The sequence below is a fragment of the Calidris pugnax genome, unplaced genomic scaffold, assembly GCF_001431845.1.
Source record: "Calidris pugnax isolate Ruff unplaced genomic scaffold, ASM143184v1 scaffold1, whole genome shotgun sequence".
Taxonomy (NCBI): domain Eukaryota; kingdom Metazoa; phylum Chordata; class Aves; order Charadriiformes; family Scolopacidae; genus Calidris; species Calidris pugnax.
In genome coordinates, this window is record NW_015090800.1 from 5852867 (window position 1) to 5877168 (window position 24302).

Genomic DNA, 24302 nt, shown 5'->3' on the forward strand with positions numbered 1-24302 from the left:
TCAACTTTTGATCGCTCTGCTCCTTGCAATTATCTTTGTTGCAATTTTATCAATTGTTTATTTCAGTAGATAACGCTGGGGATTTACAGATGTGGTTAAGGAGAGGGATGCACAGTGTGATCCACTAGTGGGAAGCTGAAATGAGAGGAATTCAGAGTACAGAAATAAGGTTTAAATGTGGGAAATGTCATTAGAAGAACTTTTCTCAGGCGCTGGCAGGCTCTCTTGCTTGGTGCTTTCATACCACAACCGGGCACTGTTTTAATAGACAGATTTAAAGAGAAGATTGATGGGCTTGATGGAGAAAATGCCGGCTGTGTGTTTGGGTTGGCTTTAGAGAGAAGAAATGTAATGGTCTCCTCTCACTCTGGTATCATCTCAAGTGATTTTAGCTAAATTTGATTAGATTTAATGAGTGAGAATGAAGGAGCTGCTAAATTCAGCAGCCTCTGAGTATCATACCCTCCCCTGGAAAAGCAGCAAATGTTTCTCAAAAAAACCTCACACTCTTGTTTTCCTCTTGAAATTTCCAGAAACCCCACCACCCTGCCGTATATGCTTATACTTTATCCAGTCTTTCTATAAAGAAAGAATTTTCTGTGATGAGCTGTTTTCCATCCAGCCCGGACGTACCAAAGGAACCGGTGGGGGCTGTGCCCCTGGTCCTGGTGGCAGGGAAGCACTGGTGGTGCTGAGGACCTGCAGAGGACCCACAGCTCCACAGACACCCTGTAAGCACTCCCCACCACGGCACTGACACGGCGCCGTGCCAGGGTCCCCTGACTTGCTCTGTGCGGCTAAATTCAGAGTGCTACCTTCATCCAGCCTCTGCCTAACCCTTCTCTCTCCCTCTCTCATCTGCACTGCTTTTCAAATAACCCTCCCTACCTCCCTCTCGTTTTCTTGCAACCATTCCCCTGGAGGTCGCTTTCTGGAGTGGCGTTTGCCCCTGCGCAAACCCCACAGGCTCCTGCATCCCCATGGATGTGGCAGGAAGGGGGAGGCAGGAGATGAAGGTGCCCCTGGCTCTTTGGGGAGGTGCCCGCTGTGCCTGTGTCCGGAGAGGGAGTTCTGCCAGGGTCTGGCTCAACGTTTTGCACTGAAGCAGCTCTTTCTGTTGTGGCTACTCTGAGGACAAGCCCCTCGGGCCACCACAGGGAGGGTGGGATGTGCGTGCATCTTGTAGAGCTGTGACCCGCTGGGTGAACCATGGGCCTCCATAGCCACGCTGGGGAAGGGGTCAGATCCCCCAGATCCTCTCCAAATTCAGGCCCCCTCCTGCTGCTGCTCTGCAGCCAGAGAGAGCCGCTGCTTCCCAGCAAGAAGGGAAGGGCGACTCTGGGCCTGCTAAATATTATTTGTTCCCCTTATTTATTTTTTTTTTCCCCAGCAAGCCTTTAACTTGACCCCGTGCACTTGGTTTGTGCTGTTGCCGGCCTCCCGCTTCCCCTTTTCTCAAGGCGAGTGTTGTTTGTGTTTGTGCTGGAGGGTGACCCACTGTGTGTGTGGGTGGATGGGCTGCTGCTGGCACTGTGGGTCTACCCACAGAGGGTCTACCAGCCCAGGCACTGCTGTTGTCCTTGCCCAGGGGATGGCGGGGCAGGTTCAGGGCAGCAGGGAGGGAGTGCTGGCAGTCCCTTCCTCCCCCTTGGTGGAGCTGAGCATCCTCCAGGGTTGAACCACAGCTGTATTTACCTTGTGGGGCTTCCTCCTCCTCTTCCTCCCACGCCTCTCACCAGCCCTGCTGGCCCCGGGGACCCAGGTGGCTGGCTGGCTGTGGCCACGCAGCCCTGCTGGGTCTGATCTCAGCGCTGACATGGCAGGAAGGAATAAAGCCGTCTGTCTTTCTGTCCGCCCAAAAGCAGCAGGGCAGGGGAGGACCGTAAAGCCCAGCTTCCCCGCCAGCAAGGAGCATTCCTCGGAGCATCCCTCACTCCTCTGCACCACCCTGGGGCAGACAGCTGTGCTCTTTGGGATGAACCAGAAACCTGTTTGTTTTCATGCAGTGTTTAAAGAAACCCAGCAGTGGGAGGGCTCCCTGGGTGTTAAAATGTCCCTGTGGGTCAGCTGCTGCCCCAGGGTGTGGGGGTTACATGAGGTCGGGGCATTGTGGGGGCCTTGAGTGCCTGCACAGGGAGATTAACCGGGGAATAAATCCCCCGTCCCCCACTCCCAAGGAGTCCAAGGATGTATTTTCCAAACAGCTGGGGCTTGGGGCTGGGAACATGATGCTTGGCTCAGTGCAGGGAAGGCAGAAGGACCAGGAATGCTTTCTGGAAGTGTCAGTGGCTCCTTCCCTGCCTCCTCTCTCCTGGGGTAAATGAGGATGAGGGAAAACATTGACCTAGGTGGTGCATAGAATCATAGAATTGCCCAGGCCGGAAGGGACCTCCAAAGGCCATCTAGTCCGATCTCCCCGCAGTCAGCAGGGACACCCCCAACTAGACCAGGTTGCCCAGGGCCTCGTTGAGCCTCTCCTTGAATATCTCCAGGGATGGGGCCTCAACCACCTCCCTGGGCAACCTGTTCCAGTGCTCCACCACCCTCACAGTGAAGAACCCTCTCCTGATCTCCAGTCTAAATCTGTTCCCCTCCAGCTTGAAGCCATTGCCCCTCGTCCTGTCACTGCAGGCCTTTCTAAACAGGCTCTCCCCAGCCTTCCTGTAGGCTCCCTTCAGGTACTGGAAGGCTGCTATTAGGCCTCCCCGGAGCCTCCTCTTCTTCAGGCTGAACAACCCCAGCTCCCTCAGCCTGGTGCAGCATGGCAGTGGCTATTTGCAGCAGGACCCCAGGGCCACACAGCCCTGTGCTGCTGCAGTGCTGTGGGATGTGGGCTGGGGTCTGTGAGCCAGCCCTGAGTGATGGGGAAAAAAGCAATAAGCTGAAAATGGTGCCCTGGGCGCCTCGAGGTGAAATCTTAGGAATCTAGATCTCCCATCTAGATCTCCCTAAGGCTGGGCTGAAGCAATGCCTTTGGATGGTGTGGCTGGTGGGCAGCACCAGCGCCATGGGCTGAGCTGTGAGCTGTGGTGTCGTGTGCGAAAGAAACACTAGTTGAACCGCAGCTCAAGGCTTGGGTGGTCTTTGCTCTTTTCTCTGCATTACACCGAGTGTGGCCCTCCACACAGTATGTCCCCCCTTCATGCTGTGTCATCTCTGCTTGCTGATGGGGACAGTTTGGGGCGTCTCAGCATGGCACCTGTATTTGATGTATGACATACACTAGGGTTTAATAACATTTTGCTTGAAAATGGTCTTTACTGTTATTTGTAAGTGCTTTGAGATCTTCCTAAGGAAGGATATGTTTCAGTACAGGGAGCTATTAAATTCCAGCACATGTAATAAAGTGAATATTGCTGAGAAAATTAAGGGCTGAAGGAGTTTGTCCTCTTATAGGCCATAAGTGCAGCTCAGGTGTGAGGGCTTTGGCTAAACGCAGCGAGTAGAAGGTTATTACAAACTGGAGTAAACAGCATGTTCAAGGAAATTGAATTATGAATTAAATAAACTAGATGGCTTAGAAAACTGCAGACCACAATCAAATCAAAATGCCCATGCTGCCGATGTGCCAGTGAAATCTGACCAGGATAAACTTTACGGGTCTCTTTGGGAGCAGTGGCTGGAGAAGAGCAGCACGCTTTTATCTGCAGGGGAAAGAGAGCCCTGCCTGACCCAGTGAGCCCCGTCAATCAGAGTGGAAATACTAAAATAGCGAGAGGCTGTTGAGCAGCAGCACAGGAGGGAAAGGGGGGGTCTTGGAAGGGCTGAAAAAAAGCATTTCTTTGAGTCACCGCAGGGACAGAGATGAGCACAGGCAGCAGGTTGGGGAGGGAAGATTTGGGTGGTTGTTTTCTGAAGTGAGTGGTCTGTGTAGCCCCTGTGAGTCCCCGTGGCCAGGTGGGCAGCAGTGCTTCTCGTGAGGGTCTTGAGGAGGAGGCTGGACCACAGATGGGCTGAGGCCCTTTCCGAGCCCTGTGATCCTGCAGTACTGGGAGTTGCTGCCACTGCTCAGATCCATCACTCGTGGGTCAGGAGCACCCACAGCATCAGCCTTGTTGCAGTCCGTTGTCCTCCAAGCAATTTAGGAACTGCTAGGGGGCTGGGAAGGACACAAAGATGGCTTGGTCTTTGGCCCGAGAGTTTTTAAAATTGGAAATAACGTGCATGTAGCCTGAGCTGGTGCTCACAGTCATGCTAAGTAGGATCATAAGCTCTGCAAGCTAACCTTAGCTTTATTTACAGTTTCGGCTGCAGGCTGCTTTGCTTCAAATGGGGGCATATGCTAAGGCAGGTCCTATATTTCCTAAAGACATGCCTTTGGGGCTGGACTCCCACACAGCCCAGTGTGCACCCCACGGGTGTTTTGTTGGGTAGGGAGGAGAGCCCACAGACCCTATGTTGGTCTCTGCTGCCCAGTCAGGGGTATCACTGAGTTTTAGAAACGAGCCACTTTATAAACCACAGAGCTAATGAAGCTTGTTGTCTTGTTATTGGGCTTCTACCATGGCTGGTAAAGCACCAGTTCTTTTCCTACCCCTGGGATATTTCTCATGTTTCTTGTTTGTATGATTTATCAGATATTTAACACTGGTTGACTCTTCCTCCCTGTAGCTTTCTACTCAGTGGAGACACTGAGTTCCTGTCTTTTTCCTCTTCCTTGGCTGTTGTGAAATTCCTAAGTAGTTGAAACCTCCTTGAGGTTTCTACCACCTGTTCCATCTGGTTGATACTTGTCGACTGGGTCCAATGCTATAGCAAGCGTGGGGTAGGCAGTTTGATGGCAGAAGTCTTGTTATCTTGACAAATTGAAATACAAGAGGTCCAAAGCCCATGAGAGGGTGTGATTCGAGCTTTGGCGATAAAACAGAGTTCTAGCAAAGAACAGCAAAATAAAAATCAAACCTAACAAAACATTTCACCCCAATCCGTGCAAAGATGCTAAAATTATTGATGCAAACGTGTCAGTTGGTCCAGTTCAACTCTGTGACTCGCTGTGCCCAAAAAGTAGCTAAAAAGGGAAGGCTGTGCCCTTACTGCTCACCAGCATAGTGATGCTTTAGGAATCAATTATAAAAAGGGCCTTGATTTTTTCCTAATCTCTTTGAAATGCAAAAATGAGCTACTAGCATGTTCTCTAAATGCACCTCCCCATGCAGCTCCTCCAAAAAGAGTAAAATACACCAAGGTCAATTACTTTTTCAATGTCCCAGTGACTTGAACTGGCTGTCCCAGTCCCACCTCATCATCTGTCCCTTCCCATTCTATAAATAAGAGATTTGATCTGACTCCTTGTGAAATTGTGAACAGGGTTTTCATGGACCGAAGAGAAGGTATATGGGGCTGAAGACGCTTACAGGACAGTCAGGGAGAGCAGTTCTAGCCCATGTGAGGTGAAGGGTGGCCTGAGCAACAGAATTGGTTGGGCAGGTGTTTCCCAGCTGACCATTGCCTCAAGACATGAGGTCTTGGCTGACAGGTACAGGTATGATTTGGAGTCATCAAAATCATTTGTGGTGCTTTCCATTGACTTCTGTTCTTTTCACAGGGGATCCTGGGGCAGGGCCGGTGTTTATCTGAGGGCTCACTAGCACTGCTACTCTGGGGAAGGAGGGTATAGCCAAATAGAGACTTTTCTCATGAAAGTTGTCTCTGTAATACTTATTTCTGCTTTTCTTTCCTGGCCAGCTCCTCTTTTGTCTTTAGAATATGGCCACCCTTCAGCACTGGTTGAATGATTGTCCTATCTCTATTTTATAAACCCCTTAGGAAGAAAGATCTTAGGAAACAGAGGGTTTAATTAATAATCTTTGTCATTGCTTCATTCCTCCCTGTTGGTTCCTGCTTTTGCTGTTCCCTGCAGAAGGCAGTGGCGGTGGTTGCATTGGTGACTGCACACTGCTAGGCTTTCAGGTCAAATTTGGCATTGACAAATGTCAGCCTTGGAGCACTGGGATGTGTTATTGACAGCGAGAGCGAAGTGGAGTTCAAAGGTGCCTCGTGGGACTAACAGAATTCTTGTTTTTTCTTTTAGGAGCTGTCTTTTGCAAACAACTCTGTTTATTTCTAGTACTCCTCATGTCCCCAGTTAATTTTCTTTTAGGTTTTGGAGCTTTTAAATTAGGTCTTGGAGAGGGTGGCCACCACCAGAAGCTATACGTACCTCTGCTACCCAGTGGGAGACCAGGCTTGCCCAAATCAAGTCCCCCCTCTGTGCTACCAGAGGGCTCTTTCGGCTCCCTTAAAAAGCGTTCATTTGGTCTCTGGCTGCTGGGAGGTTCTGGAGAGTCACAGGGTTCTGCAGATTTACCCAAGGAAGAAAGAGATTATGGTGATGAAGGGCTATACGTGCTGTGGTTTTGCAAGGTTCCCCACGCATCCCTTCCCTTTGGCACTCTAGGCACCCCCTGGGTGCCTCACTGAGTGTTGTGATTCCTGGCACTGTGTAATCATCCCTAGAAAAGGCACGTGTCAATGCTGGGTATTGCCCACCTCCTGATCACTGGCCTTTCTGCTGGTTAGGGCAGCCCCTGGGGCTCTGCCTCTTCGCATCCATGCAGTGTCTGCTCTCTGTGCTGGCCTTGTCTTCTCACCTGTGTTTGCATCTCCCTTGCAGGTCTGGATGGATGCAGGCACTCAAATCTTCTTTTCGTATGCAATTTGTCTGGGATGCCTGACAGCTCTGGGCAGCTATAACAAATACCATAACAACTGCTACAGGTAACTGGAGCACGGCTCTGCTGCCTAGAGCCTTCCCCTCCCTGAATATCAGTGTGCATAGGCTGGTGAACTGCTGGAGGCTGCTGGCTTTTCGAAGCGTTGTGTTTTCTGTTTCTACTCAAGGTGTAAGAACACTCTTTCCAGGTGTTTCCTCCCCAAATCCAGCTCTCTGCGCTTTCTACCCAAGGGAACTTTCTGTCCCTAACCATGGATAACAAACTCCCTCTTCCACACCAGCTGAGACCCAACAAACTCAGATCCTCTTCACCAGCTTTGTGGACCCAGCCCACACCACAACCTTCCCTACTACACGGGTGCATGAGTAGCCATAGGGGAAGCAGAGCTGTGAGATCTAATGGGTCTACACTGGAGTCCTTCCACCTTGTGATTTATCCTTCATAGGTTCATTTGGACCTAGCGTCTTGCACAGTTCTCAGTGCTCTGGGTTCCTATGTGCTGTCTATGATCTACCTAGAAGCCTGCAGATATGACTTCTGTTTCTTATGTAATCTCCCTGTGGCTGGACTGCCCTTGAACAGAGCTGGGCCAGGTTGTCAGATAGATTCAGGCTGTCAAGTTGAAGTGGTCAGGTGAAAATTACTTATTTTGCTGTAGATGTATCCAGCATCTGGAGCTGTATTCCCAGGGGTAAAAGGCTAATGTAAGTGGAAGACACCTCTAGTTAAAACCACCCACCTCTCTTCTCACTCTTTCTCTTCTGACCGCGTTGTTCCTGGCACTGGGTTCTTCCCTTGTCTTTTAAATTCAGAATTGTAGTTGTTGCCTTGGAAGGTCCAAGCAGACCACCGGCTCCATGGTTCTTGCTTGGCATTTTTCTCTCTCTTCACCTTTCCTCTGTAGGGATGCCTCTCCAACAGCAGCCGGGCTAGGACTCTTCTTCCTTTTCATGTCCCTTTTCCAAGATGCAGTTTTGTGAGAAAAAGCTGTAGGAAAAGAAGAGATAGTGGGTCTGACTCTGGCCTGCTGCACGTCTTTGGGCATTAGCCCTTTGCATCTGCAGTCTGGATGTGTAGCATGGAGATGATGACAGGGGCTGCTTAGCAGCAAGGTTGTGAAGAGCTTCTGTAGCTGCAGCTGGGAGTGCTACAGGTCTGTTCACAGACAGATCCTTTATGCTATTTGAGTTTGCTGGTGAAATTGTTCTTAGTTTTGGTGTCAAACCTCCAAACAGCTTTCTTTCCAAACATGGACCCAGTTTTAATGAGTCAGTCCTGTGCTCTGCAGCCTTGATTTGCATAGGAAGACAGGATCAGGCTTTAACATGGCAGAGGGACACCAGCATGGTGCCTCACTCAGTTATCCATGTCAAGTGACCTGGAGGAGAAAAGGATGTGGGCAGCAGCCCAAGAGGGCACCAAATGGCACAGACCATTTCTCACTGTCTGGGACAGTAAGGAATATCATCAGGGCTCCCTGGCTCTCTTTCAAGAGAAAATCTGAAGAAACCTCTTTGGCCACTCCCCACGTTACCCTCCACCACGATACCACTGCTCACCTACCAGGTGACTGGAGAGTATCTCCCAGCCCGTGCCTTTCTGAGAAGTGTTTGACCTGTCATGCGTAGATCTGGGGGAAAGAGGGAGAAGTACCATGAAGGAAGAGGAACAATTTGAAATAAATGGGAATTTGTATAAAACGTCTGAGAATAAAATTTGAGTGGCAGTTCACAGCAACTGGAGAAACAAGGTTCTGGTGTGGGTTTCCACTGGGTTAGCTGAGCTTGGTGGAGCGTGACCCTGCTTACCAGTCAGGAGATTCATGGGGACTCACCCTGCAGGCCTCTTTCACAGAATCACAGAATGATATGGGGTTGGAAGGGACCTCTGGAGACCATCTAGTCCAACCCCCTGCCAAAGCAGGTCTATCTAGAGCAGGTTGCACAGGAACACGTCCAGGTGGGTTTTGAATGTCTCCAGAGATGGAGACTCCACCACCTCCCTGGGCAGCCTGTTCCAGTGCTCTGCCACCCTCAAAGTGAAGAAGTTCCTCTCTGTGTTTAGATGGAACTTGTTATGTTCAAGTTTGAGACCATTTCCTCTTGTCCTGTCACTGTTCAGTCTCTCCTGCCTTAGAAACCAGGTGCAAAGGCAGAACACTGATGCTAGGTAGTACTTGACAATGCAGAGGTGAGCTTTGGAAGGAATAATCTGAATTTTTACAATGTAGGGGCTTTGTGCAAACTGTACTTTCTCTCTAAAAATGGTTGCAGACTGTGAATAGATCTAGTTAACATGCAAGGGAGGAGCATGAAGCCCCCAAAATGCTAGATATCTAAAGACTGATACAGAAAATCACAATGGATTTGCAAAATAGCATTTAATAAAGTGAGAGTGGGCCACGAAATGCCAGAAGGGGTGCGTTCAGTTTGGTTCAGAATATCTCGGAAAGATGCTGCAAATGTTATTGTTGTCCCCAGGGTGGCAGTCACAAGAGGACTAGGGAGACTGGAGCGTGAAAAGGAATTGGATAGATAAGAGATGCTTAGTTTAAAACATAGATGGATGAGAATGAGATGAAACAGAGACAAAAGAGAATAGATCAGAGAAAATAAATTGGATGGCTCTGTTCATCTTTTTCCCATAATGGGAGGACCAGGAGATATCCACTAGTGCTGAGAACCAAGAAGATTGTGACAGGTCTGAGAAATCTATTAACAAAAAAAGACCATGCCCCCTTCTCAGGCAAAAATAATCTCTGGTACTGTCTGCTACAGGAGGGACCAGGAGAGAGAGAGAGAAAAAAAAAAAATTTAAAGAAATCACACATTTAGATGTGTAGAAAGACTATCTCATGAACTTAGGTGAGGAGTGCATCTCTGCTAACCTTGGAGAATGCTTTCACTGGGGGAGACCTTGCTGTGTTGTCTGGGACATCCTCCTGCAGCTCCTGGTGCTGAGCTGAGATGTGGGGGTGCTGGGAGAGAGGGCCTGCAGTGGACACAGTGGCTGCGGGGGGAGAGTGGGTGCTGCCCTGGGGAGTTACCATGGTGTGGGGGTCATACCTGGCTGATGCTGTGCCCCCTCCTCCCAGGGACTGCGTGGCCCTCTGCTTCCTCAACAGCGGCACCAGCTTTGTGGCCGGCTTTGCCATCTTCTCCATCCTGGGCTTCATGGCGGGGGAGCAGGGTGTACCCATCGCCGAGGTGGCTGAATCGGGTGAGTGGGGCTGCGGTGAGACAGAGATGGGGGGGTTTGCTGCTGTCTGCCCCCACTCAGCGAGGGGAGCGTGCCTGCAGGTTACCCACCCTGGGGCAAACCATATTGCAGCTGCAGGTTCCCATCCTGGTGGGAAGACCTGCTTTCTGCCTCCAGAAGCCAGGAAGACACAAATGCACGCTCATGAAATGTTAAGATGCAATGGCTGTGTCTTGAGGTCAACACAAGATGTGTGCAAGGGTTAGGCAGCTGCTGTCTCTCAGTGTGGGGGTGAGGTGCCACATGGCATGTGCCCGGGCTTGTGCTGTGCTCCCCTGGGCTCAGAGGCTTCCCCCAGCTCCCAGCCCTTGTGATGGCAATGCAGCCAGAGCTTGCTGTGTCCTCTTTCCCTCCCTTCCTGCTGGGCTCCTCTGCTCCTGGAGGAGCCTGGGTTTCACGTACAGCTGGAGTGAGAGGTCTGTGTGGTTTCAGGCTGTGTCTTGGCCGGGTGGCTGCCTCAGGTGGGTCTGGACCAGCCGTGCCCTGCTGCTGCTGCCTGCTCTGAAAGCACTTCTCCCTGCAGGGCCTGGCCTGGCATTCATCGCCTACCCTCGGGCTGTGGTCATGCTGCCCTTCTCCCCGCTCTGGGCGTGCTTCTTCTTCCTGATGGTTGTTTTGCTGGGACTGGATAGCCAGGTAAAGGCACAAGGCAATCCCCCGTTGGATAAGAGCCCTTTGGGACTGGCTTGAACTTGGCTGAGGAGGAGACAGTGGGGCTGGGGAGCTGGTCAGGATGGGCTGACAGAGGTGAGATCTCTGCTCTTTGCAGTTTGTCTGCGTGGAGAGCCTCGTCACGGCCCTTGTGGACATGTACCCCACCATCTTCCGCAAGAAGAACCGCCGGGAGACCCTCATCCTTCTGGTCTCCATCCTCTCCTATCTGGTCGGGTTGGTGATGCTCACAGAGGTATTTTGGGCTCAGACCACCTGCCTGGTGCTTGATGGGTCTGAGTGCCATGCCAAGGGGGCTTGGTGGGTGGTGGGGTCCGTGCTAGAGCCAAGAGCTTGTGGGTGAGCCCCAAACTGCTGTGAAGTGCCTGGGGGAAGCTTCCTCGTGGCGCTCACATTTTCCCTTCTAGCCCTTGCCCCTTGTGCCAGTCACAGTCCTGACACTTCTCCTGCCAAGACTGATAATCTGAGCTCTGGACAGCCCATGGGACAGCCCATTATAGATTTATCTTTACATGAGCCAAACCTTTACAGCTGCAGCCTGTTGCATGGTGAGGGGAGCGCCTTTGTCCTTCTCTTTCCTCCTGGATGGAGCTACACGAGCGTTTGGTGTAAGGAAATTTGGTGTGCCTGAGTGTGCCCACACCCATTACACCGATCTCATATATGTTCCCCTTGTTGTGATTAATTCCCTGGGAGTTAAACTGTTGTGGTTTAAAACCTTTAACTCCTACTAGCAGTATGTGTGCGGGGATTGATGCTGCCGTGATGCTCTTTGCATCTTCTGTTTTCATTTGGGCATAGTTTTGAAAAATCCGCCTTCGATGTCACACCTTGCAGCTTTGTGCTTGGACTTACACTGTGGGCCCATTTTGCAGACAGCCTTCCAGACCTGGGCAGTGGAGCTGCCAGCCTCTGTGCCCACAGCAATAGCTGCTTGCAAAACTGCCACCACAGCTACTTCCCTCTGCAAATTGGGGTGGAAGGGGAGGCTAAAGTAAATTAGATTAATTGTGTCTCTAAAGGAGGTTTTCACCCTCGTTTCCAGCTGCAAGAGCTGCTTTGTTTTTGCCTTCTCCTAAAATATCCCCATGACCTCTGGCAGCCACTTGCCCTCCCCTGCCCTGGAATGAAGGGTTTGCATAGACTCCTGACAGCAGGGCAGCTCCATGTCTCCATCAGTTCTTGACCACCAGGGACATGGCCTTTGCTCTTGGCTAAAACCAGGCCCCAGAGAGAGGAAAGTGCCTCCATCTCTGGGGAAGATGTTGTTTCCTGCTCTGGCTGGAGCTCTTTGCCTGTGCCTGATTCCTCTCCCCTCTTTCCCTCCCCACCTTGCCTCGCTGCCCGCTTGGCCCTTCCCAGGGTGGGATGTATGTCTTCCAGCTCTTTGATTACTATGCTGCCAGTGGCATGTGCCTGCTCTTTGTGGCCATCTTCGAGACTCTCTGCATCGCCTGGGTCTATGGTGAGTATGAACCAGGGTGGTCCCCAACTCTGGTCTCTCAGGCTCTCGCTTGGTCCATCCTAAATATGCTGGTCCATAGCTTCTCTTGGCAATCGCTTCGCAGTGCAAGGCAGACTTCTAAACCCTGGCTCTGGTGCCTGTGGACTCAGCTGGCAGAGGCTTCGTCACAGCAACACCCTAGGGGATCTCCTGGGCAGATATCCCCAGCATGTTCTTATGTGCCCCTACTTTTGAGGCCCTCTTTCCTTGTGGGGACTTGAAGCTGGCTGGGAAATCTTTTCCCAGCCTGTGTATAGAGGAGTCTGAGACCCTCAAACAGTTTTGAGAGCCCTCTTTCAGCCTTGATATTCCCAAGGGATGGGTAACCATCTGGGTTTAGGTCCTAGCCTGAGAGATGCCAGCCGAGGGGCTGACCCTGCTGTCCCACTGGACTGTTCTGGGGGGCAAAAGGATGTTAGTCCAGGACAAAAACTGAAGCTGTCCACACTCCTGGTGAGCTCCACAACTGGGCTGTGGGCTGTGCTGAAGTTAATGCCTCTTCTGCCTTCTGGGGAGCACCTAAACAGTGGTGGAGCAGGGCCCTGCTCACCGTCCTCCCCTGGTAGCAGTGAGGCATCTTTCTCCTCTGCCACAGGTGCTGAGCGTTTCTACGATAACATTGAAGATATGATCGGCTACCGGCCATGGCCCATCATCAAATACTGCTGGCTTTTCATCACCCCAGCGGTCTGCATGGTGAGAGCCCACAAGAAGAGGAGCTGTGGGGAGGGACATGGGCAGAGCTGGTTGCCTCTGCGATACAGATATCTACCTATATGCAGAGGGATGTGCATATGTGTAGGGGGTTATGTGGCCTGAACTTTGGGAGCCTCCTGTTCTGTGTGTTTATGGCTTTTGGGGCTGAACAAGGGGGAGAGGGACCCAGGTCAGCAGCAAACTGATGTCTCCTCTGTTGCTGTCCTGGGGTGCTCTTTGTTACCAGGAGGCTCTGTGCAGGTGTGGACTCACCAGGAAGACCTCTCTTGGCTAATGGTGTTGATTTTCTTGCTCTTTTTCTCTTGGTCTCTTCCACATTGCCAGGCTACCTTCCTGTTTTCTCTGATCAAATACACCCCGCTGACCTACAACAAGAAGTATGTGTACCCGTGGTGGGGGGATACCCTGGGCTGGCTGCTGGCCCTCTCCTCCATGGTGTGCATCCCTCTCTGGATTGTCTACAAACTCTTCACCATCAAAGGCTCCCTCAGAGAGGTGAGGCTGTGCTCTGGGATCAGGGCACAGGCTGCACTTGTGTGTTGAAGTCCAACCTTGCAAGGGGATCATTTGTGTGTTGCAGGTTAATTAGCAGGGAGCCTAGAATAAATCGATTGAGTGAGTCCATTGCTATAACTGATTGTTGGTTTTATTAAGTTCTGCCTGGCTGGAGGGCTGCTCCAAGCTGGCTGTCGCCTCTTGGTGCCCTTTGTTTATTGCTTTTGTCTCTTTGCAAGCACCATTAGGAGAAAGTTCATTAGACAGAGAGGATAAAAATGATCTCCAGTGCCTCGAGTCTGTTTGAAGACTGCCCTTGACCGAGCTGTGGGGACTTGCTCTGAGGAAGCTCCAGATCCCATGAGTGTTGTGGGCAGCTGAGTGTCAACGGCCTGGGCCTGCCCAGCTCCTGGAGCTTCTGTGACCCATTTCTGGCTGCCCTGAATGTGCTTCGGGAGAGCCGGGAACATGGAAAAGCAGACCTTGCTCCAAACAGGCATCCTGTCCCTGCCATGGCTCACTAGAGGTTTCCCAGACATCCTGATACCTCAGGACCCCACTTGTTCTCTGACTCCTGCAAGTGCTCAGGAATGGTTTGTTACAGCAATGGGCCACTTATTCCCGTGTCCAGCACGGAGGATTGGGCACAGCTGTGGGAGCATAGCAAGGTCCACAGCAGCAACCTTTCTTTGGAATGCTTTCTAGCCCTGGCCTGAAGCAAATGGAGGACAGAGCTTTCCTACTATGTCTCAGGTCTTCCACATGCTAGGTGTTTGTCTTGGGACAAGTGATTCCACGATTGAGTTTATCTCCTTGGTTTCTGAAATGCTGACTGTCCTTACTTGGGACATCTCCGGCATTTAGGCACCAGACTGGGTGGGTGAATGATACCTGTCAGTGGAAGGGGAGGGCCCAGGTCACCTTTTGTCCTTGTGACCGCGTTCAATGCCTGCCTTTGCTTTCCAGAGGCTCCGCCAACTGACCTGCCCACTTGAGGACTTGCCTTCCAGGCCAGGCACCGGACAGCCCCATCCCTCCACCAGACCTGGCCTCCTGATGCTGACAGAGCTTGAATCTCATTGCTAGGACCAGTGTGGCTCTCCCCCCCTCCCCCCAGGACGGTTTCTGTACAGCCTTTACCACCTGTTGGATGACACAAGGATTCTTCACTTGCCAAGGAGAGAGGGATTTCTGGGCTGAGCTCCCTTCCCTGGAAGATTTGAAGGGCTGAGGAAGAGGCTGCCGTGGAGATGGTCTGCATGGAGTTAGAAATGCACCTTAATCCTCTCCCTGGAGAGGGCTTTGAAGGGGCAGATCAAGCAACAGGGTTCCTGAGCACCCCCGGCCTTCTGGTGGGCGTAATGGAAGGACTGATCCTGGAATGGAGGGTGTCAGAGAGCCTCAGAAGTGTGGCTCCAGTCTGGACTTTGGGAGCTTCTCCATTCATTCCATTAAACCCTTTTTTTCCCCCCCTCTAGATCTGCTCTGTCTGAGTTTTGTCTCACCAGCATCCCTTGCTCACAGCATGTTTGGTGGGATGTGTGTTAGTGGAGCTGTGCTGGGCGTTCAGGTCTGGAGCTCTGTGGCACTGGCACATCGGTATGGGAGGGTGGCCAGAAGATAGGGTAGGAAGGAAGACAGGGAACACCACTTTGGAGGCCCCCCTACAAGCAGTAGGTCTAGAGGTACCTAGGTGAAGCGTAGAGTGCAATGCCACCTTCTGCTGGAGCCATTGCCAGCTCCTAGCCAAAAGAGTCATCTGGCTGGTGAGTCACTGGGCTATTCCTGGGGTCTGAGAGAAGAGTGTGGGTTGGCATTTTTTTTGTGCAAGCAAAGGATCATGGGAAACTGTCCCTTGTCTCTTGCACGTCTATGTCTTTTCTGTGCTGACTGCCTTCCAGGTGCTCTGGAACCCAGTCATTTTTGGTTTTCCTGCCTCTGGAAGAAAGGCTGTGTGGTGGAAGCAGTATCTGCGTGTTGTGTCAACAAACAGGGCCCCCAGTTTCCAGGCTGTTTGGGTTTAAAAAACAAAACAGAAAAAATAATAAAAAAAAAAAATATCAAAGAGCTCATGTTTTGAGTGCTGTAGCCCCAGCATCCGAGGAGGGCAGCCAAAGGACACGTCACCCTGGGAAGCTGGATGACTCCCAGGAAACCCCGAGGAAGCCGGAGCCCGGGCAGAGCGGAGCCAGCAGCCGGAGATGCTGGGCTTCCCGAAGAGCACACGGACACCAGTGGGCACGGCCGCGGGGAGAGGCGAGAGGCACATTAAAGCAATCCACGCCATTAGCCACAAGGTGGCCCCAGGACTTCACCGACGGCCGGGAGCCCCCCAGAACCCTCCTGTCCCCCCCCTTCAGAAGATGCTCTGAGCTGGGGGCCTGTTTGGCTCTGCTCGCAGGGCCTGTGGCTGCCCGTTCACTAGCCATAGGGCCGGGGGGAAATATTTCCCCTGGGTCATGATCATAGAATCATAGAATGGTTTGGGTTGGAAGGGACCTCAAAAATCGTCTAGTTCCAACCCCCCTGCCATGGGCAGGGACACCTCCCACTAGAGCAGGTTGCTCAAAGCCACATCCAGCCTGGCCTTGAACACTTCCAGGGATGGATGGGGCTGGTTTTCCTCCTTTTGCCTGTTGAGATTGTCTCTGCAGAGAGCTGCCCCCCATGGGGAATGCTGATCCCAGTTGAGGCACGTACTAGTCCCGAGGACCTATAGGCAATGGTGAGTTGTTTAAGGCGCGGTTTTCCCTAGTTTAGTGCTGCTGGAGCCTGGTGACCTGAGGTGGGACACAGGTCGATGATGAGAAGGGCTCACAAGCTTTCACTTGTGAAACTGAGGAGTGCTGAGTACCGAGGGGATTGCTGCTGGGGAGGGGATTGCTGCAGGAAGGGTTTGTGGTAGTGCCATTTTAACCTCCAGGAGGGGAGAGCCCACCGATCTGTGGCCCTCTGGGGCTTTGTTGGCTCTTTTCCAGAGTAGCTGTGGAAACCTCATCTTATTTCCAGCCGGTTTTTCCTTTTCCCAGCCTATTTTTCTATGGGGACGCTGGGGCAGGCGGGTTCCTTTGCTAGGCTGAATGTGCAACCATGGGTGAAGTCCCCGTGGTCAGCCCTGTGCCTCCCCTACCAAAACCTCAGCCATCGGGCTTCTGTACACCTCCCTCACTGCCCCAGGAGAACACTGGGGATGCTGAAGGTGTAGGGCTGGGGAGCAGGACATCAGGACTCAACTGGCTGTCACTGTTTTCCTGGGCAGCCTCAGAGCTCTGCATTCCTCAGCTGCCACAGTGCTTCATGGTGCTCATGTGTGAGCTGAGGGTAGGAAAGAGGTTAGAAATCCAGAGAAAAGCCCCTTGTGGAAGAGATGCACAGTGTGATGGGGGATGGAGCCATCCAGCTGCCCTCCCATTTGGATACGGCACTCGCTGGTAGAAATTACTTTGATAAATGAGTGAATGGAGATCAATACAGAAATGTTTTCCTGATGGCTTTTTGAGTGAATCATATTGGAAGCTCCAGCAACAGATATTTTTATTCATGTAATTCTAATCTTCAACAGAATTATACTTTCATTTTCCAGTAATATCTATAAGAGGTTGGCCCACTGGGAAGGTATTTTAACCCTAATAGAAAACAGTAATTGTCCACAGCTATCTCCAAAATATGGCTGATGTAGAAAGGCTGCTCAGCTGTATGTAGGCAAAGTGGGAGTCTGCTGAAAGGATTCTGACTTGTTTTGTTTCAAAACAGTCTGGTGTCCAGTGAATTGGGCATGTGGTTTATTGATCTGGTTATATATGAGCCAGGAAACCTCCCAAGCCTGTGTTCCTACATGACCCAATTGCTGTAGAGCTTTGGATAAACTAGGCAGGTCAGAGAAGCAAGAAAACTAAAGGTTTTGCTGGACTTTCTTAAATAAGTGTCTTATTTCTGATAGTACTTGTGGAAAAAAATATTGGAACTTGTGATGCCTGGCTTGAAACATGAATCAAGTATATTCTGTATTGCTCATTGAGAAGGTTGATGGACTAAATCTGAAATTAATATATTTGAAATTTCCAGACATGACATTTTTTTACAGAACTTTTTAAGATCCCATATTTAGAAGGAATTTTGGTGAAATTTGGAATATAGTGATTTTGGCATATAGTGATTGTTCATGATTTGGAATATGATGAAAGGGATTTTTCATTGCATTCAATATCAGCCTACTACTGCTCTTCTTGCAGTCTGTGGAATTTACCCCTGCTCGTACCTTTTCCAGCTGGGGAGATGATGATACCCCTTTAGACGCGAGATGTGTGGTTGTTGGAAATTTCCCATCTTCAGAATCTGGAATCTGCCACTTAGCCTGAAATTCAATCCATTATTTCCAGGAAAATGAGAATGACGTTAAAGACCCATTTTTCTTTCTTTCTTTTTTTTTTTTTTAAATTTTATTTTTTTCGTTTCAAATGAGAAGTTCACATAAAAATAAAGAAGTCCGTGAGATTCTGCCCCAGGTCATTAGTGCTTGGAAAGGATGACTGACCTTTCCGTCCATCTGTGCATGAAAACCAGGCTCTGCTTTTCCCATGCTGCAGTACTTGCGTCAGTGGTGCCTGGGGAAGTCTCGGCCCCGTGTTTACCCTGCCGTCCTCCTCCATGGGTGGAGATGTCCACATAGGGCAGGGGAGAGACTTCAGATCTTGGGGATGGACGTGTGGACCTCAGGAGCAGGATGCATCTGTACCTGTGGGGACAATCCTGAACCCTGGGGCTCCCAGCATGTTTGAACAGATGCCTTTAGAGGTCCTTCCCCTTTTGCCACTAGTGATATACGAGACATTTTTCCATGTCTGGTAAAGAATCATGTAGTGTGAGTTGGGTGGCACTGTTCAGTGACACGAAAGGTGGATGTGTTGGGAGAAAACAGGCCATGATGCATAAATAGAGAGAACAGAGTAAGATTAACATTTTAACGTGTGGGCTATGTAATCCTGTGAAGCAGAGATCCCCAAATAATCTGTTAAGTGTGTCCTACAGGCCAGTGCAAATGAGCATATCCCTCAGAGCAGGGTGTTTGGCTGAGCCCTTGTCTCCTAATGTGGTTAGCAGCCTGCAGGATGGGGATCTGCATGGTGCAGATAAGGGAAGCATGTGTGTGGGAGCGGATTTGGAAAGTCTTTATTTCTGAGAAGTTACCAGTGACTTGGTTACCCACTTCTCCATCTCTCCTGTCCAGAGTCACATCACTTTGGGATGTGCTTCTCTGTCCCTGCAGACTAACCTTGTCCTTTGTGTCCTTGCGCCTTGTGCATCAGAGGTGATTACTGTCACAACCCATGTGCCACAGCAGTAGGATCAGCTGCCATGAAGAAGCAGGGAGGAAAAGCAGGAGCAAACAGGCACGTACCCATGTATCCTCTGCCTGCCTTTTTTCTGTGGTCCTCCTTGGTGTCTGATCAACAGCGAGCATTGCTGTTAGACTCGGAGAGGCTGTGAGATCACAGATGTCTCCCCAGCATCGCTAACCCTCCCTCCTGACCACTTTTATTGCCAACACTGGGTTCCTAAGCCCTTTGTCTTTGCATTATCCTCTCCCCAATGAGGATGCTGTGAAATAGGGGATGTCTCACCCTGCTCCTCCTTCCAAAGGTGGAGGCTCCTGAGAGCCTCCTCTTCTCTGGGAGCCCAGGGAAGGAGCAGTGCTGTGGCTGCCAGAGCCCATCACAGCTCTGCGGAGCCTCGTTAGCACTTGTTACTTGGGTTACATTCACTTGTGATTAGTGATGGTGAAACTGTTGCAGGAAGTCGCAGGTTTACTTAAGCAGAAATTAGCCATAAACATAGAAAGTAGGTTATACGAACGGTCAGGGGAAGCTCCTCTGCAAACATGGCATTCAGTCAGCCAGGCAAGCTCCCGACTGAAGAAGCAGCGGCGCTGTGCCCGGTGTTGCTCCTCTTTTGTTAGAGAAGGTGTCAAAAGGTGGGATTAGTCTGGACAAGTGAGGACAGTGGTGGCTTCTCCCGCTGGTTGCCCAACAAGGTGGGTAGCCAGGGCTGCAGGCTTCTCTGTCTCCAACACAAAACCCGGTGCCTGCCTCCTCCAGCCCCTGACATTTGGAGAGGAGGAGCGCATTTTGGATATGCACCCGTGAGGTGTCACGCTGACAGACTGCTCCCAGAAGCTGGGCTGGGGAAAAAAGGACTTGTTTTGGCTTGAAGCCCTACATCTCGCTGGCTGTTGGAGGAAGGAAGCTTCATGGGGGCCCAGGGTTTCTGCTGCTGGGGAGTGTGGCCAGGTGTGGGCTGATGGTGGCAACCTGCCACTCCAGGCTGGCTCTTTGGGAGGCATGTCAGAGCTGGCCAAAAGGAAGGAAACGGTGGGGAGACCCAAATAATGGGAAAAGCCAATATGTACTCTAAGGAAGGAAAAGAGAAGGTGAGAAGGGAGGCAAGGGTGCACTACCAGCTGGCAGGCAGTGTGTGGGGTGGGGAGGAGAAACCTTTGCAGAGGTGCAGGACATCTCTGAGGTTGGGGTTAGCCATCTGTCAGGGCAAAGGCTGGTGTGGCAGGCTGAGCCCTGGTCTCCAGCCACCCTGGGTATGGCAGGCTGAGGGAATCAGGTTGTTTTGAGGACACCTTTCCCACTCTGCTGACAGGAGGGGATGAAAACCCATGTGTCAGGCTCTGGGCTGATGGCTGCAGAGAGAGCAGGTCCATCTGTGTGGTGGGCCAGCAGTGCTTTCCCATTCCTCCTGTGCACCCTGTGTGTACTCGGGGCAGCCCCCTCCTACAGGGGCCACTCGCTCCTGCTGACCTGAGGTGGCTTCCATGAAGCTCAGTAGTGTGGGGAAGCCCATCCCCATCACTTAGATCCTCAGGACAGTGGGGTCAGAATGGCTGAGCCAAACTCAGTCACTGAGCAGGGGGGCACCAGCCGTGTGGCAAATCCACTGATGCCAAGGCAGAAGAGTATCCCACAGCTTGAGGCTATGTGCAGGACCTACTGGCAAGAAGGCTGCTGGCCCTCGGGGACAGCCATGGGGCTTCCTCTTGTCTTGGTTTTCCTGCCTGTGAAGTGGGATGCTGCCATCCCTTCCTTTGCAAAGCACTGTGGGGAGGGTTACGGAGAGTTTAGGGCTGCTGGTGTCAGGGCCACACACGGCGGGGGGTGTCCTAGCTCTAAGAGGGGTTCATGCTGCCTGGGTATGGGGTGCTTTGAGTGTTTCCAGGGTTTATTGAAAGCAGTGTTTTCCTTTTGGGCATGTTTAAAAGCAGCCTTACCTACGCTGTCCCCATCCCTGCTGCCAGGAGGGATGCTTCTTCCCCCTCAGCTCCCTACATATCCCTGCATCAAGATGCCCATCCTGGGGCTGGCATTTATCTCCCTCCTAGAAGCTCCTCGGGCTCATCCCTGGCAGTGCTGACCCCTGTGCCAGCCTTGGCTGGGGCTCTTCTCATTGCACTTGCTCACGAATTTGCGTCTGGCTGAAAATCCCCCTGCTAACCCCCATGGGAGGGACCCATGCTGCAGGGAAACCTGCAGTCAGATTGCCATGTCCTTTAGCAGCCTTGTCCTACCTGTGCAGCTGTGTAGCCCAGGGTGCCTGCTCGGGGGCTGTCTCTGCCAGCCAAGGTGGCAATTAGTAGTCAGGGAGTGCGTCACCCCTTCCCTTGCTCTCTCCTGGGATGGGGCTGAGCACAGTCCGAACCCCACAGCTGAGCTGGCCAGAAGGCGATTTCTGGTTTTCAGTTTGGGCTGTCACACTAGTGCAGTCCCTAACGTGGAGGCTGCCACAGTGGGATAAACATCCCCCCCGTGCCTGTAGCAGGACTTAAAACCACAGTGAATTATTGCCTGGTGGGAAGCTCTGAAGCCTGAGCATAGCTTCTGGTACCTTCTGGGCTGGAAAGCAGAAATAGCATCCTTTTTTTTTTTTTTTTCCCCCGCTGGAGAATGATTTTCACACATTGCTGGATAAAGTTTTCATTTAGCTTGACTTTCTTCTTGTTTTACCTTAATGTCACAGGTCATTTCCCATCTACAGTTTTGCAAAAAAACCTGTGATGTTCCTGTGAAACCCTTCAGTGTGGATAAATCAAGTTTTTAGGTCAGCTCTGCTTACCTAGGCTTATCTCAATCCCCTTTTCATATCTGGATAACCTCTATTGCACCTTTCCCCCAGCTGTGCTGGGTCACACTGGTCCTCTGTGGCAGGAGGGGCAGTGGCACTGCCCTTCATCCTTGGGGACGGAGGGCAGGCAGTGTCTGTGTTGTGTAGCCATCACATGACGTTCACCTTACAGTCTTTCAGGACTTCAGGGACGGCCCCCAAAAGGCAGAAGATGGAGCCTGGCCCCTCCAACGTTGATCCCAGCCCCTGCAAGGGAAGAACCAGCCTGTATTTCTTTGAGTATGGGACTAACCCACTCAACCAGCCCAAATGGTAGGTGAAAGTCCAGGGCTTTGAATAATGGCACACTTGGAAAGTTTAATCCTGGAAACTGGGTACTGCATGTCGTCTTTGCCTGCCTGTGAAGAGGCATTGCCTTGCACCAGCTGCACCCCCAACCCTCTGCCCTCTCAGCCCCCTTGCCCAACTGGGGTCTCTGGGGTGAGACTGGGCTGGCTCAGAGCTCCCCAGTCCCAGGGATGCCCCCCAGCCCTCAACCCAAGATGCTCTTCCCCCTCTTTGCACTGTCCAGCAGGGTGGGCTCAGACCAACTGCCCCCAGTGTCAGCTGAGGTAGTAAACAAACACCCCCAAAAGTAGGAGGAGATATTTTCTTCTACTGCCTCCAGCCCTGGCCTCAGTAGTTTATCCTGAGGATCCCGCCATGCACAAGGGTGACTCCCTTCACACACAGTTCCAGCATCATTTTTCCCCAGGCAATCTGGCACGCTCTAATGTCATCTGATTCACTGGCTTCTGGCACCCGTGGAGGATTTTTTTTGAGACATTACAAACGACCTCTTTAGAGTGTGCAGGCATATAAACCTACCACTTCCACGCTCTGTGGATGTGAGGGCTTTTGTCAGCTCCCAGGTTTCCCACTGAGGGGGCCGGGGGATGCTCATCTTGTGAGAGCTGACACAGACGAGCAGATAGGAGCATGTGCTGGATGTGTCCTAGCTTCCATCCCACGTGCTGCTGTGGTTTGACTTCCATGGGTACATGAAAAGGTCAATGGGAATTTGGCAGGCACGTTAACAGACAAAGCGAAAGACAAAACAATAATAGCATTAAACATAACATTAAAAAAAACAAACAAACGAATTGAGAAGAACTATCTTGAGAAGCTGGCATAACTGAAATGCCTGCTGCTGGTGTTGTTCACGAGAAGCACTGGAAAAGTACATCGGGGCTGAGGTGGATACCAAGAAAGCTGCCAAGGCAAAGGCACGGAGGGATTGCTCACTTCTGGCGAGCACACAGACACTGTAAAAATAAAAACTCCGGCAGTGTCTCTCCCTGCTGAGAGGGCCCTCTCCTACGAGCTGTGTTTGCTCTGGCTGCGTATGGCACAGGCACAGAGGGGTCTGTGTGAGCCTGGGACAAACCTTCCACCCACTTTCTGCCTTTTGCTCCGTTTGCCTGTTGGGGTTGGGGAGCTTTCCCTCCAGCTTGGCCGCTGAAGCAGGTTCAGTGCTTTAGCAGTCCCCAGAGGTAGACACAATTCATTCTGCATGTTTGCAGTGTGATTTTAAGGGATGTCACTACCCCATTAAAGTACTGGAGCCCCCCCAGAGCAGTGGGGGTGTGCAGCAGCCAGCCTGGGCCGTGCTGCAGGGTCTGCAATGGGAGAGCTACATCCCACTGAGGTCAAGAGGTCCTGGAGTTGCTCCACTGATGGCTGTGGTTGATCTTTGCAAACTCCAGGCCTTCACCCTGCCTGACCAGGGCTGCTTGCTTTCTTTGTTCTCCTGTCAGGACCACAGTTCAAGGCCTGGAGAGGTGTGTGTTGTAAGGGAGCTGGGGAGAAAGTTCTCCTGCCCTGATGCACCTCCCTTCCTGCCATCCCACCACCCACACATGAGCTGGGTGATAATTTGGTGGGGAGAGCTGGCGAAGGGGGAGGGACAGGAGGAGGAGAGAGGGGAGACTTTGCCTTAACTCCTGCTGTATCTCTTTGGCATTCAGTGGATTCCTTGTCTGGACTCCGGTGGGACGGGACAGAACAGGACGGGCTTGCCTTGGGGAGACCTGCTCTGGGTTCAGGTGAGTTGAGCATTTGCAGATCTGGCTGGGTGTGCATGTCACGCTGGGACTGTTGGTGTCTCTGGTCCTCCCACATCCAGCTGCTCCTTGCCAGCTGCCTGCCCTGCTCTGGGGAGTGGGGCCAGCAAATCTGCCAGGGGAAAAGCTTCCCAACATGAAGCAAAGGAAGAGCGAGCTGGAGGATGATGGGGAGCGAATAAACAGTTTGGATCAACCCAGGGAAGAGCCTTTTCTTTCAGTGGTTCTTACAGGAGAGGACAGGCAGCAATGCTGCTGGGGGCTGCCGGGAAGCTGCAGAGCAAATTGATGCCTGAAAGATGGTTAATTGGTACTGAAGGCTGTGGCGGCAGAGAGGGAGAAATAAAAGGACTCAGACAGCAGAAAGATTGAAAAGAGAGATGAGAGGGGGCCAGAGAGGGATGGGGATGGAGAGAAGCGATGGCTAGGAGACAATAGGTACAGGAGGAAAGGTGCTAGGCGTGAGGTAGGCTGTAGGCATTTCAGCTCCTGCAAAAACGAGGCAGTGACTCCCTCTCCTCCTGTGCTGCCCTACAGAGATGCTGGCCCTGGTACATTGACTTGGGGGCTGCAGCTCTAAGAGATGTGTCTGAGAGCATTCTCCTTATTATTCTTGTCCCGGGAGCTTCATCAGATTTGTTCCCATGTAAGGGTGAGGCAGGGAGACAGCACAGTTTGTGCAGGTGCCAAACTTTGGGGATCTGTGTGAGCATATTTGTGAGCAAACCCAGGCAGAACACGTGGGGGTTTCATAAC

General features: G+C 51.6%; 2 protein-coding genes across 12 annotated transcripts in view; both read left to right on the forward strand.

Annotated features, from left to right (window-relative positions):
- Nucleotides 1–14797, forward strand: part of LOC106885312 (sodium- and chloride-dependent GABA transporter 2) — a 36344-nt gene extending 21547 nt beyond the window's left edge. For 5 of the 11 annotated variants that reach the window (XM_014937403.1, XM_014937402.1, XM_014937398.1 and 2 more), the window contains 8 exons: nt 6614–6717; nt 9769–9893; nt 10456–10568; nt 10702–10839; nt 11967–12069; nt 12704–12804; nt 13150–13320; nt 14287–14797. In XM_014937403.1, the coding sequence (XP_014792889.1) occupies nt 6614–6717; nt 9769–9893; nt 10456–10568; nt 10702–10839; nt 11967–12069; nt 12704–12804; nt 13150–13320; nt 14287–14406 (975 nt within the window). In that variant the 3' untranslated portion in view covers nt 14407–14797. Of the gene's footprint in view, nt 1–6613; nt 6718–9768; nt 9894–10455; nt 10569–10701; nt 10840–11135; nt 11213–11966; nt 12070–12703; nt 12805–13149; nt 13321–14286 lie in introns of all 11 variants that reach the window. The other 6 variants (XM_014937400.1, XR_001411423.1, XR_001411422.1 and 3 more) reach the window with 6 other exon arrangements.
- Nucleotides 14798–23441: 8644 nt separating this feature from the next.
- LOC106885313 (sodium- and chloride-dependent betaine transporter-like) overlaps nt 23442–24302 on the forward strand; it is a 40999-nt gene continuing 40138 nt past the window's right edge. Inside the window, exon 1 of the mRNA XM_014937407.1 lies at nt 23442–23528. The gene's annotated coding sequence lies outside the window, so the exon portion shown is untranslated. The remainder of the gene's footprint in view (nt 23529–24302) is intronic.